This window comes from Lepidochelys olivacea (assembly GCF_965140295.1).
Source record: "Lepidochelys olivacea isolate rLepOli2 genome assembly, chromosome: 5".
Taxonomy (NCBI): Eukaryota; Metazoa; Chordata; order Testudines; family Cheloniidae; genus Lepidochelys; species Lepidochelys olivacea.
Window position 1 is genome coordinate 42,079,832 of NC_140415.1, and position 13,013 is coordinate 42,092,844.

The 13,013-nt window shown below is 38.1% G+C and overlaps 1 protein-coding gene across 3 annotated transcripts in view; it reads right to left on the reverse strand.

The window, feature by feature from the left end:
* The window catches only part of ADAMTS6 (ADAM metallopeptidase with thrombospondin type 1 motif 6), a gene marked incomplete at its 5' end in the record, with an annotated part of 323,894 nt that overhangs the window by 81,257 nt on the left and 229,624 nt on the right, over positions 1-13,013 (reverse strand). For all 3 annotated transcript variants that reach the window (XM_084627958.1, XM_084627957.1, XM_084627956.1), the window contains 4 exons: positions 898-978; positions 1,356-1,479; positions 4,422-4,555; positions 10,163-10,265. In XM_084627958.1, the coding sequence (XP_084484084.1) occupies positions 898-978; positions 1,356-1,479; positions 4,422-4,555; positions 10,163-10,265 (442 nt within the window). The remainder of the gene's footprint in view (positions 1-897; positions 979-1,355; positions 1,480-4,421; positions 4,556-10,162; positions 10,266-13,013) is intronic.

The window sequence follows — 13,013 nt, forward strand, 5'->3', positions numbered from 1 at the left end:
CATTCCTCATTGCTAGGGCTAAGTATGTAACTCTTCCTCCTAAAAGGGAGGAGGCTGACAATCCTGCTGAATTACAGGGGTAGAGGGAAGCAGACATCCAACACTAGCACTACAGCAAATAACTATGGGTGGGGTTAATTTATCTAGGAGGTTAGCTACCTGCCACACTCCCATCTAGCACACATCATAGACAGTTCTTCACAAGCATTTGCACTGCTAGATATTTGCATTCCTGTGGCTAAGGGACAACAAAGCAGCCTACTCAGCAGACCTGCAGCTTCTAGGACATAACAGCTTCTAGGACTGTCAGTTCATTAGAACAACTAACTCATCAGTTTCTTTTGACTGAGAAATGTGTTGCCTTGTATGTTTGTGAACTGACTGTTACATAAACCAGTTAAGGGAAACATCTAGCCATGCTTGCTCTTTTGTCCTTATGAAGCCTGTTCTTACTCCATGGATCAGGTTGGCACGTGTTTGACCCCAAGATCAGAAGAGTACAAGGCAGGTTTAAAGCCACCTTTAAAGGGAGGAAGGACGCAGCCTGGAATTTGGGACTTGAATTCAATTTCCTGCTCTACCACAGGCTTCCTGTGTGACCTTGGGCAAGTCATTTTAGCTTCTCTGTGCCTCAGTTTCCTCATCTGTAAAATGGAGATAATAGTCTTTCCCCACCTCACAGGAATGTTGTAAAGTTAAGTACATTACAGATTGTGGGGTAATCGGATACTATGGTTATGGGGGCATGTAAGTACCTAAAATTGATGGATAATATTATGTCCCCTGGTCCTGCACCCAGCAAAGCTTAGCCAGACCATTGAATCTGCTCCAGTATCTTCAAAACACTTTATAAATATTACTAGTTAATTAAGGTCTTGTGTTTAAACCAGCTCTTACCAATGTAGTTCTTTGACACAGCCACTTCTTTTACTTCAATGTGAACGGAACCTCTTGGAATTTGAATCACTTCCATGTAGCCTAAAAGGTAAAGGTAAACCTTATTTATTATTATTACCTGGATGAAACTAGAAATTAATAAATTATGCTTTCGATTCAAATGTACCTGAACATTGCCTTTCATGCCAGAGAACAGAGAACTCTTTAAATCTCAGAGACAAATGTGAAAAACAATAGCAAAAATTTTTCATGCAGTCATGAGTTTCTCCTTTCTACATATTAACAAAGTTCTTCATAAAATGTTTCAGAATTCACTGATTAATTTATACATTGGCTGTGAAATACTAATATATTTTCTTCCATGTTTTGAACTTTCAGTTAGGTTCCATGTGGGTACAACAGTCCACCTTCATACAGTGAATCACAGGATAGGGAGTGATCTATATCTGCACACTTACCTCCTCTGGGCAATGAATCATTGAAGAAACCTTCAATGGCTTCACATGTACTACCATCTCCTCCACACACACGGCATCTGTCTTCCTTTGCATCAGATCCCAAAATATTATCACAACCCACATGCTGAGAACAGATAAGGATAGAACAAATATTACTTCAGGTAGCAGGCTTCTTGGATCATTACCTGAAAATACTAAATATTTTCTCAAGAGATTTCTTCCTAAGTATCTGAGATTTAGTTCTCCCTTTGCCTACCTCACTTTGAGTGGCCCATATCATAAGAGTATTTTCACTTACCAGAAAAGGAGACTGAGAAATCAGAGATGATGCAAATTTAGTTTATAGATAATAAATAATTTGTGCTCCTATAATGCTTTTCATAGGAGAATGTTACAGTATTTTACAAACATTAATGTACTACACCTTAACACAATTATTATTTAATATCTAGACAGTGATCCCAAATGTTCTAATTTTCCTCTACCTTTGGTTTCTCTAACAAAACACTGTTTTCTGTGTGTCCCTTGAATGGTTGCTTAAAAATAAGTTTTGTGGTGTTTTTGTTTCTATAAACGTTTACACCTTCACAGACCATCTTCTCACGTCCCGCAGAAAAGTAATACAGCTAAATTTGTGACATCACAATTATTTTGATAACAACAAACTCATATAAAAGCTTATAGATGTGAGTTCACTGCACACTCAAGCAGAATGAAAGACTGAGCTGGATGCAGAGAGAGCTTCTGTATAATCTGGACTTGATTCTCTCCTGCATCCAAGCTCCAGCATTAGTTACACAAAAATACATTTATCCCACATTACCACCTGGAAATAAAATGCCAAGAAAACAGCAGCTGACAGGATTGGAAGAACTGCTGTGAGGAGTCAGGAAGAAAAGGGAGCTATTAAAATGTACAGGTGGTATGATATGAGGAGGAGATATCTATGCATGATTTAAGGATTCACCTCAGCCAGAGAATGGGAGAAAATATATGCTGGGAAGGATAGAACAACTTAATAACAGAGGACAAACTGAACAGGAGGAAAACTGCAGCTTTACACTTCTTCAGATGATTATATAATACAAAGAAGAATAAAATGATCTCCAAAACAGAACATAAGGCAGCCATATGAACATACTGGCAAAAATATGATTTTCTACCATCTTGTTTATAAATAATACAGATATGATCACAGAAGTTAAAGTTTCAAAATGTTTTCACTCCTAGGCAAATGAATACAATCATATAAATTTTGACTTTCTTACTGATTACAAAAAGTAAAACAGAGATCTGACTAACTTGTGTTTCCTTATGTCGTCCTCTACTGGAAATAAATCTAATCTCCATTTCTGCTCATTTACTAAATAATACTTTAACTGTACGAAAATGCAAACCTCCTAGTTTTAATTTATATTTTTCTTACAATTATGTGAAAGATTTTACTTCAGTTTTATCAAATACATTCCCTTGTATTTTAATCCTGATGGGGCCCATTTTTGTGGAATTACGTGTAATATCTGGCATAGTCAGTTTTAAAATAATCATCAAAAGTATTAGCTATTTTCTAGCAGCTTCACATATTTTAGCATACTAAAATAGTATATATTGTGATTTTTTTTGTCTATCTGTGATTTGGTTTGCTAACACATGGCAAATCTTTGGTGCTAATTGTGTCACCTTTCTTAGTTAGAAACAATTTGATCTCATCATCTTTGATTCAATCATAAAAAAATCTGTAGGCCTTGGTTCCACAAAGCACTTAAGATTGCACTTAACTTTAAGCATGTGAGTAGTCACAAAGAAGTCAGGGTTTTTTTAAGTCAATAGCACTACTCATATGCTTAAAATTAAGCATGTGCTTAAGTGTTTCACTGAACTGAGGTTTTATTGGAATGAATAGCAGGGGCATCATTTGCAATCTGGGCCCCCACAGATTTTTCATAGGTCTATATGCTCCATTAGGTCTTTCATTTTTTGCCTGCACTTCAGATTTTACAGGATATAATATCATTGTATAACATTCTATATTCTGACATAACTTTGCCCCTCCCCCCAATTTTTTTCTGAAATGGCACCCCTGATGAACAGTAGTATAACCATAAATGTGGAAGTTACAAAGCACTAACTGCCACATTTATGGTCATACTACTGTTCATTCCAAAAAGGCCTCAGTTCAGCAAACAATTTAAGCACATGCTTTTCATCAACTGGTCCCTACAGTTACTGGTCCTCCAACAGACACCAGAGATTAGGAGAAGCCAAAAGAGTCTAAATAAATTATTCTAATTTAGTCTTGCAATAGGATGGTTTGCCCCTTAAGGGTTGGAGGCCTAGGGCCAGCAAACACTAATTAATGAATGAACTGCATCAGCCAATCTGTGCTGTGTTACTAGTCTTGATGGGGCCTGATGGAGGACAGCTGATTCCCCTCTAAAGGGCAGCAGAAAGGTGTAGGGAGGATGGAAATGTTAGGAAGCTATGGTAGATGCTGCAGAGAAAGAGGAAAGACTCCTGAAAGGATAATCCTCAGACCAGGGGAGTTGTATCCCAGCTAGGAGGACTGCTAGAGCAAGAGGAAATCAGAGCCTGGAGGCTGAGGTGCAGTCAGGAAAAGTCTAGGAATAGTGGCTGAAGTGTAACCCAGCTCTGGGAATAAGGGCTCGGGGGCTCCCCACCTAAAGGGAGAGAGATATGGAATGTTTTAAATAATGTGGACTGCAGTTCTTAAGGGGCCTTGAAGAGGGGGAAACAGAGGCAGGATGTGTCAGAATGACCTCTGGCCATTTGGGGGTGCTCTGGAGGTGACTGCCCTGATTACAAGACTGCGACAATTTCTAATGAAAGCTTATTGCAACTCATAGTAATTTGCCTCATATCTGCAGTCTTCCTTTCCCTTGTCTCAGGCTCCCTGCTTATGTAAGAAATTAACTTTTACTGTCAACAATCCTTTTTTATCTAGTATAAAAAAAACCCTGTAACTAAAATGCTATACAAAATTACTGCTGATAAATACTAGACAATATGAAGTAATCCCTAAATGTAGTGTTTATTAAAACATGCAACCTTGCATTCTCCATTGATACAGATATCCAGCGAATCAGCATTGCACTGAGTTCCATCTATTACTGCAGGGGCACGTTCAGTGTAAAAATTGTAACCTTCAGCCAAGCAGTTTAATGCACATGGTTTAACCCCTCCTAAACAAGCAAAACAAAGAAAAAATTAATGGACAGTTCCTGAAAAGGTCAGAACCAATTTTAAAAGCATATGCAAAATCAGACTGGAAATGTATAGTCTCTTCTCCCATCTGAATACAGACAGATTTATAAGTTTTCTTTAATCCTTCCAAGTAACTTCTCTATTTGATTCTTTCTCTCTAAAGAGATTACTTCAGCTTATAGCAAAACAGCCTACAGGTGAGTTAAGGTGAAAGAGTCTTTAATGATAATACCACCCTAATGCCTGCTGAACAACTGAAAATACATAAAGATGTTCTTTAAAAAGCACTAACAGTAGCATAGCAATGGTTACTGTACTTTCAAGTTTTGAAATATAGTAAAGTTCACAATATGCCTAAAAAAATGAACAAAGTTTTGAGATGTAGGGCCTGAATTTAAAGTGAGTTTAACCTGCCTTCCCTTTTCTTGACTGCTTATAATTCGGCTGGCTCAATTTTTTCAAGAGGATATTTAGATGTCTAGTAATTGGATGTCTAGGTGCTCCCCATTTAATCAGCAAATAACTGCCAGGAGGGCCTGATTTTTACAAGCACTTCTGAGAGGTGCAAAATGCCCTCAGCAACCACTGACAATACTTGGAGATAAGGATCGTCATTATTTGTAAGCACAAACTGTGAGCACAAAAAGACCTAATTTTTAAAAATCAGGCCACAGAAACTATGTCACACACAGCACCAAAAAGGATCCCTAACAATTATATAATAACAAGGCACTAAACACATCTCCTGAGCACAGCTTTTCAGATGTGTGGAGAGTGGGCAATGAAGAAAATATACAGCAAAGATTTCCATTTTATTTCACTATTACTAGCTAGCATGGAATAGCAATAATATTAATTAGGTCACTTTTCCTTTGTTTTTTTATGATAGGATAATGAACAGAAATATCCTGTTTAGCAGTTTTAAGGCTTACATTCAAAATGTCCTAAACAGGACATAGCTTTCAGTATATTTTTAGGTTAATGGATAGCACTCCTAATTAGGGCTGTCAATTAATCAGATAACCTCATGCAATTAACTCAAAATTTATCGCGATTTTAAAAAATAATCACGATTAATTGCAGTTTTAATTGCACTGTTAAACAATAATAGAATAGCAATTAATATTTATTATAAATTTTTTGGATGTTTTTCTACATTTTCAAATACATTGATTTCAATTATAACACACAAAGTGTACAGTGCTTACTTTATATTTTTCATTACAAATATTTGCACTGTAAAATGATAAACAAAAGAAATAGTATTTTTCGATTGCACCTTATACAAGTACTGAAGTGCAATCTCTTTATCGTGAAAGTGCAACTTACAAACGTAGAATTTTTTTTTGTTACATAACTGCACTGAAACAAAACAAACATAAAACTTTAGAGCCTACAAGTCTACTCAGTCCTACTTCTTGTTTAGCCAATCGCTAAGACAAACAAGTTCTATTTACATTTGCTGGAGGTAATGCTGCCTGCTTCTTATTTACAATGTCACTTGAAACTGAGAACAGGCGTTCGCATGGCACTTTTGTAGCCAGTGTTGCAAGGTATGCCAGGTATGCTAAAACATTTCTATGTCCCTTCCATGCTTCGGCCACCACGCCAGAAGACATGCTTCCATGCTGATGACGCTCGTTTTAAAAAAATAATGCGTTAATTAAACTTGTGACTGAATTTGGGAGAGAATTCTATGTCTCTGGCTCTGTGTTTTACCTGCCTTCTGCCATATATTTCTTGTTTTATAGCAGTCATGGATGATGACCCAGCATATGTTCTTGGTTTTGAGAACACTTTCACTGTAGATTTTAAAAAAACAAAAAGTAACAGTGTGAGATTTCTAAAGATAGTTACAGTATTCAACCCAAGGTTTAAAAATCTGAAGTGCCTTCCAAAATCCGAGAGGGATGAGGTGTGGAGTGTGCTTTCAGAAGTCTTAGAAGAGCAACACTCTGATGCAGAAACTACAGAACCCAAACCACCAAAAAAGAAAATCAACCTTCTGGTGATGGCATCTGACTTAGATGATGAAAATGCACAGTCGTTGATCCACACTGCTTTGGATCATTATCGAGCAGAACCCGTCATCAGCATGGACACGTCCTCTGGAATGGTAGTTGAAGCATGAAGGGACATATGAATCTTTAACACATCTGGCACATAAATATCTTGTGACATTAGCTACAACAGTGCCATGCGAATGCCTATTCTCACATTCAGGTGATGTGAATTAGAAGCGGGCAGCATTATCTTCTGCAAATGTAAACACACCTGTTTTGTCTGAGTGATTGGCTGAACAAAAAGTAGGCCTGAGTAGACTTGTGAGCGCTAAAGTTTTACATTGTTTTGGTTTTGAGTGCAGTTTTTTTTGTACATAATTCTACATTTATAAGTTCAGCTTTCATGATCAAGAGGTTGCACTACAGTACTTGTATGAGGTGAATTGAAATACTATTTCTTTTTTACAGTGCAAATATTTGTAGTAAAAAAATAAAGTGAGCACTGTACACTTTGTATTCTGTGTTGTAATTGAAATAAATATATTTGAAAATGTAGAAAACATCCAAAAATATTTAAATGGTATTCTCTTATTAACAGCATGATTAATCGCGATTAATTTTTGTTTATCACTTGACAGCCGTACTCCAACTGATTCTCAGTTGAAGAGGTACTGAAACAGTTGGCAGATGAGACAGACTGGAAAAGTGGTAAATAAAGAAAAGAACAGGTCACTAAGACAGAGAGAACCGGATTACTTAGTACTCTGGGCACAAGCAGACAATATGCCTTTCAAAATGGCTAAATGTAAAGTCATAGTTAAGAACCAAGGTTTTAGGCTCTATTATGGGGGGGACTCTATTTTGGAAAGCAGTGACCTGAAAAAGACTTGGGGGATGGGTAATATAACACACTTGGCACTGGTGTGACTGCTACTAGAATTCTGTGTCCAGTTGTGGTGTCCACAATACAAGGATATTAAGAAATAGGGGAGGCTTCAGAGAATGACTAACAGATTGGATTGAATAACTACATTCCTTGATAGAGCTAAATAAATTGAGCTCCTTAACTCTGTCTCTACAAAGAGAAGGTTAAAGGGTGATTTGACTAGTATATCAGTACTTACCTAGGAATCAAAAATGTGATAAGAGGGTTCTTTAATCTAGTGGACAAGAACCAGTGGCTGGAAGCTCAAGCTGGACACATTTAGACTAGAAATAAGGTGACATTTTTTTAACAGTGAGGGTAATTAAACAGCAGAGCAATTTATTGAGGGTTATGGTGTGTTCTTAATCTCTAGAAATTTTTAAATCAAGATTGTATATTTTTCTACAAAGACATACCCTAGTTCAAATGAGAATTAATTCAGGGAAGTTTTATGGCCAACATTATCCAGGAGATAAAACTAGATGATCACAGTGGTCTCATCTGCCTTTATAATCTGAGTAGGATTATAGGAAAAATCAGACAATTAACTTCCTAGACAGGGAAGTTCTGCTGAAGATTTGCTAAACTTGAGATCAAATAGAAAAATATTGTTTAACCAGACATTCTGGTTTTTTGTTTTTTTTTTTTTCAAAAACCCACCTCCTGTATAAAGGAAGACTGAATTAGCTACAAGATAAAACCAAAATCTGCACCCTGCCCTAATCCTGTCATTCAGTGTTTGGTTCAAGTATGGGCAAAGCTACACTATCATGCCTATAAGATGATGAAAATGTAGAAGCAGAAAAAACATTATACATGCTTAAGCTTGAAAAAAATTAAATCCAATTCTTAACGTGACAATTGTATCACATTCTTTAAAGCCAGCAAGGATTTTCACTAGATAGTTAAGGCATTATTAAGGGTATATAATAGTCAAAGCTGAAATCAAATAATGTTTATACATTATCATAACTCCAGAATACATCATGAATATACTGCCTGTATCCTAATTGAGTGAAATTCTCCTCTCAGCATGCCAATGTAATCTGGAGTAACTGAGAACAGAATTTTTATAAAGCAAATCCTTAGACAAGATCTCTGTCCCTTAGAGTCAACAATGGAGGGCCAGATCCTGTGTCACTTTAGAAGCCAAAATGACTGCAAAGCTAGCTAAACTGTTGAAAGCATAAAGTTGGCGGGGGGGGGGGGAGGGTGGTGACTGGATGAAGGAGGTAGGTCAGGGAGTTACTGGCAATCAAACAGAAATTGAAGCAGCCCAGATGCTGCTCTAATCTGTGCCAGAGCTTCACCGGCCCAAGGATAGCTTCAAGATTAGGGACAGGAAGTGTGGGAAAGTCGGCATAAAGTAAGGACCCCTGTTTACTGACAACTAGCCCTATATCTAAATCAAAAGACCATCCTTCTCCATCTCTGCTTTTCTTCTAAGGAGCAAAAAAGAGGAAAAGAAAGAAACGGTGGGACAGATCCTTGACTATGGCTGAAGAACAAACAGCACAAGCCAGGAGAGAAGAAGATGCAAAGCTCATCTTTGCATTCTGCCAGTCATGGGGCCACTCTGTGCAGGGCTGGTCCCATGAAGTAAATTAGAGCAGCTGAGGACTTCTTTAACTTATGTCAGTTGCTAACTGCCACAAGAAGCTGAAACTGCAGAGTAGAGGCATCCATGATTGTGTTTCTACTGCAACAGTTAACATGTAAAGCAGTGTAGGTACCACAGCTCACTGCTCTGAATTTGGTTTTAGTAATAGCATCAGCTCTTAAGGCTCAGAGATACACACTTAGAGGCTTGAAATTAGGTCTTGGGATGTAAAAAATATATTATTTATATATATCTTCAGCTTAGCTTTGAGTAATCCTGGCATTCTCCCAATGGAATTAGTGTAATTTATTTGCAAATTAGTCTATGAATTTATCTATATTACATTCTGTAGCATCCACAACTCCCAATCAGGATTGAGGCCCAGTGTACCAGATCCTGTACAAACACATAGGAAGAGACACTCCTTGTCCTAAAGAGCTTACCTTTTGTCTGCTTTGATCTTTTAGTTTGTAGGGGAAAGGCATACAATATACAAGCTAACTGATCAGCGTGATGATAGGCACGCAGCTGGCATAAACTAAATCTAACAAATCTGTCCCAAAGTGGAAAAAAAAATCTGGCACAAATAGCTATGCTGAGCACAGTACAGATGCTCAGGGGAACAAAGCTGTCCTTTCCCACACAATGGAAGCTGTTGTAGCTCAATGGCTCTTATGTACGCGCACACCATCCAGGATGGTGGAGTTCCAGGTAGGGGAACTCTATTGGGACTTTCATACTGTACACCTCACTACAGTGTCCAAGTGTAGTAGTGGATCATCCACCCATGTCCAGTATCTGCATACTGCTGCTAAGGGAGTTGATGGGGAAAGGCTTTACATTATGAAGTGGTGCATTTTTCTTGCATAGCATCCCCTGTCACACATTCATTATGTCAACACCCCAATATGGCCCTTCCATTGATATGCCCTTTAGTGAATTTTGTATTTTTAATTAATGGGTCAACAGATGGCTACTGAAAAATCAAAGTTCAAGATTAGTCAACTGAGTGTTGTCAGAGATGTCACATTTATATCTCTGCCAAGCTACACATTACCTCCAGTGTAGGGCTTCCAGTTATAATACTTTCCCCGGAAGGGCATATTGTCGAAGTCTGCACACTGTTTTTCTCTAAAATCACGGGACCCTGAAGGACACGGCTAAAGAAAATTAAAATAAAAATGTATTAGACATTAACATTAATATAAAAAGGACATGGTTATATTACTTACAAATAAAATGGTATTAAACTACATTATGTTAGCTCACTGCTTTATTTTGTGGCTCTGATTCTGACACTTGCTTTATTGTTTTACAACTGGTATTCAGAATGAAGTGTCTATTTTGTAATCTTAGGCAGGCACGAACTAACTTAAACAAAGTTAAGCGTTACAACAGTTTCCATATAACTTTACACGCAGAATCATGTCACGGTTCACTTTGCAATCAATCCATCAGGTATCTCCTTGTAAACACACACAAAAACCAACTGAAGAAACTAAAACACAAAATCTTTTTGGTGACAGATTCAGGCTCAGTTGCCATAGCTGTTCTTAGGTATGCATTTAAGGGATCAAGAAACAGATTTGTAACATCACATTTGTAACATCAGATTTGTAACATCACATAACACTCAATTGCAGTTTGAAGACCTACTATTGTTCACTGACTAGCTTTGACAAAAAACATTTTAGGTCTAAGAATGAGACTGGACAAGGTTTAGTCCCAATTCTAAGCACCTTCCAAATTTAAAGAATTTGGAATCACTATTTACATTTAACCTACTAACTTCTCACAATCAATTACTGAGCCCAGACATGTATTAAATAGCTTTCTCATCTAGGGCACTGTTGGTGATGTAGAAGACTGTGTTTTCTCCAAGGAAGAATTACAGGAACAATATAATTCACTGCTATTACTTACACTTTTTTGTCTATGCAACGTTTAGGTTTAAAATAACAAAGTCAACTTATTGCTAACCTCTGAATTTAACATTGCAAGATGATCTTTTCTGAAATCTGTGTAAAATAGCATAGTCTAGGATAATTTATCTTTTGCAATTCTGCAACTACAAAACTACAAGGTAAATTAAAACATTTGAAACAGATTAAGAATATTGTCTTTAAGCTAGAACAGAAGAACTTTTTTGACAGAAATTTGTAACTGTTAATAAACATTACTGATTTTTATGAGCAGCCTCAGAGTTCATTTCTGATATTTTTACTGGTCTACCTGTATTTCTAAGCCAGTTTGTGGTGTTCAGAAATCTGAGATGAATTCATTGTGAAAGGGGTTACATAAACAAGTATGGTAAAATTTACTGCACTATGCAAATATTTACATAATCACCATAACTCTCAGTATATTGTAGTTCAAGTTCCTATCATAGAAAGGCCATAAAATCATGACTTGGAAACTAAGCAAGAAGTTTCCTACAAGTTTAAAAATATTTTTAAGTACAATAAAATACTGAACATGGCACTACTCTGTAATTTCTGCACTGTTTCCTTTGTAAATTACACCTCCAACCTCTTCCAATCTTTCCTTTACGAAGATCCCACATCTTTGTTTGCAGCAAGCCTCTGCTATTCACAGAGGCACAACCATCAGGCTACAGCAGTGCCTTCTCTTTGCCCTATGAAACTCCATTCAGCCATTGCTGAGAGTTTAACTGTTAAAATTTGGCACTTGTCTTCTCTAGCTTTCCTCAGGAAAATTCTGGCAGCCTGACAGAATAATAAACAAATATTCTAAGGCTGGGCTCACACTGCTGCCAAAACAGCAGCAGACACTGTACCGGAGCTGCCAGCACATTTGTAGCAGTGAGGAGGAGAAAGAGTTGGGCTGAACTCCCCGCATATCAGGACCCAGCACATGCCCCTCTCTGAGGGCAATACATGGAGCAGGAACAGGGCCAGGATCACATCCTGTAAACACCACATCCCCCCCGCCTCAGCAGCTGGACCCAGAAGCTGATTTCCTCACTCTCCGGAGATGCCACATGAAGTCAGATCCCCCAGAACTCGTCAAGAGGTGGGAGAAAGAAAGGTAGGGAGACCTGACTCCCCCCAACAACTTCCTGGAATCAACACATGGCCCAAGCAGCCTATCCTTTTTCTTTTTTTTTTCTGGGGGTATCACATGGAGGAAGGGCACCTTTAATTCCTAGGACAGGGGAAAGGGGGGGTCAGGCTAGGCTCCTCACACCCACTGATCACCTCTAGGACCCAGCATCTGGACCTATCTCCACCCCACACCCCAGGCTAACAGCCTTTGCCTGGCGACAGCTAATGGAGGGCTGGTCTACACTACAGCTGTAAGCCAACCTAAGTTATGCTACTTCAGTTCCATAACTTACGGAACTGAAGTCGACATAACTTAGAACGACTTACAGCGGTGTCTACACTGCGTTGTGTTGATGGGAAACACTCTCCTGCCGACTTATCTTACTCTTCTTGGGGAGCTGGAGTGCAGAAGTTGACAGGGGAGTGCTCTGCCATCGACTTAGCGGATCTTCACCAGACCTGCTAAATTGACACAGCTGCATCAACCGCAGTAGTGTCGATCCAGCTGTAAGTATAGACATGCCCATAGTTAGACCTGCTTTTCAAGTGAGAGAAGTTCGTGCTATGTTGCTGAACATTCAGGATTCAAAACCTGTTCAAGATTGAGAGGTTGTCACAATTGTGCATAATAGAATTTCTCTTTACCTTTTTCCTTAAAAGACTATTTAGGAAATTACATACAAAAAAAATTCTGCCTCTGCATATACATTGTGATACTACCTTACATATTACTTTTTCCCACAGACCCCGCCTTATTCTGTGCACAGGATGGATACAGGAGAGGACATATTCTGAATACATGGGCAACAGTAAATCTGACATTTCCAAACTTTAGTGTGCTTG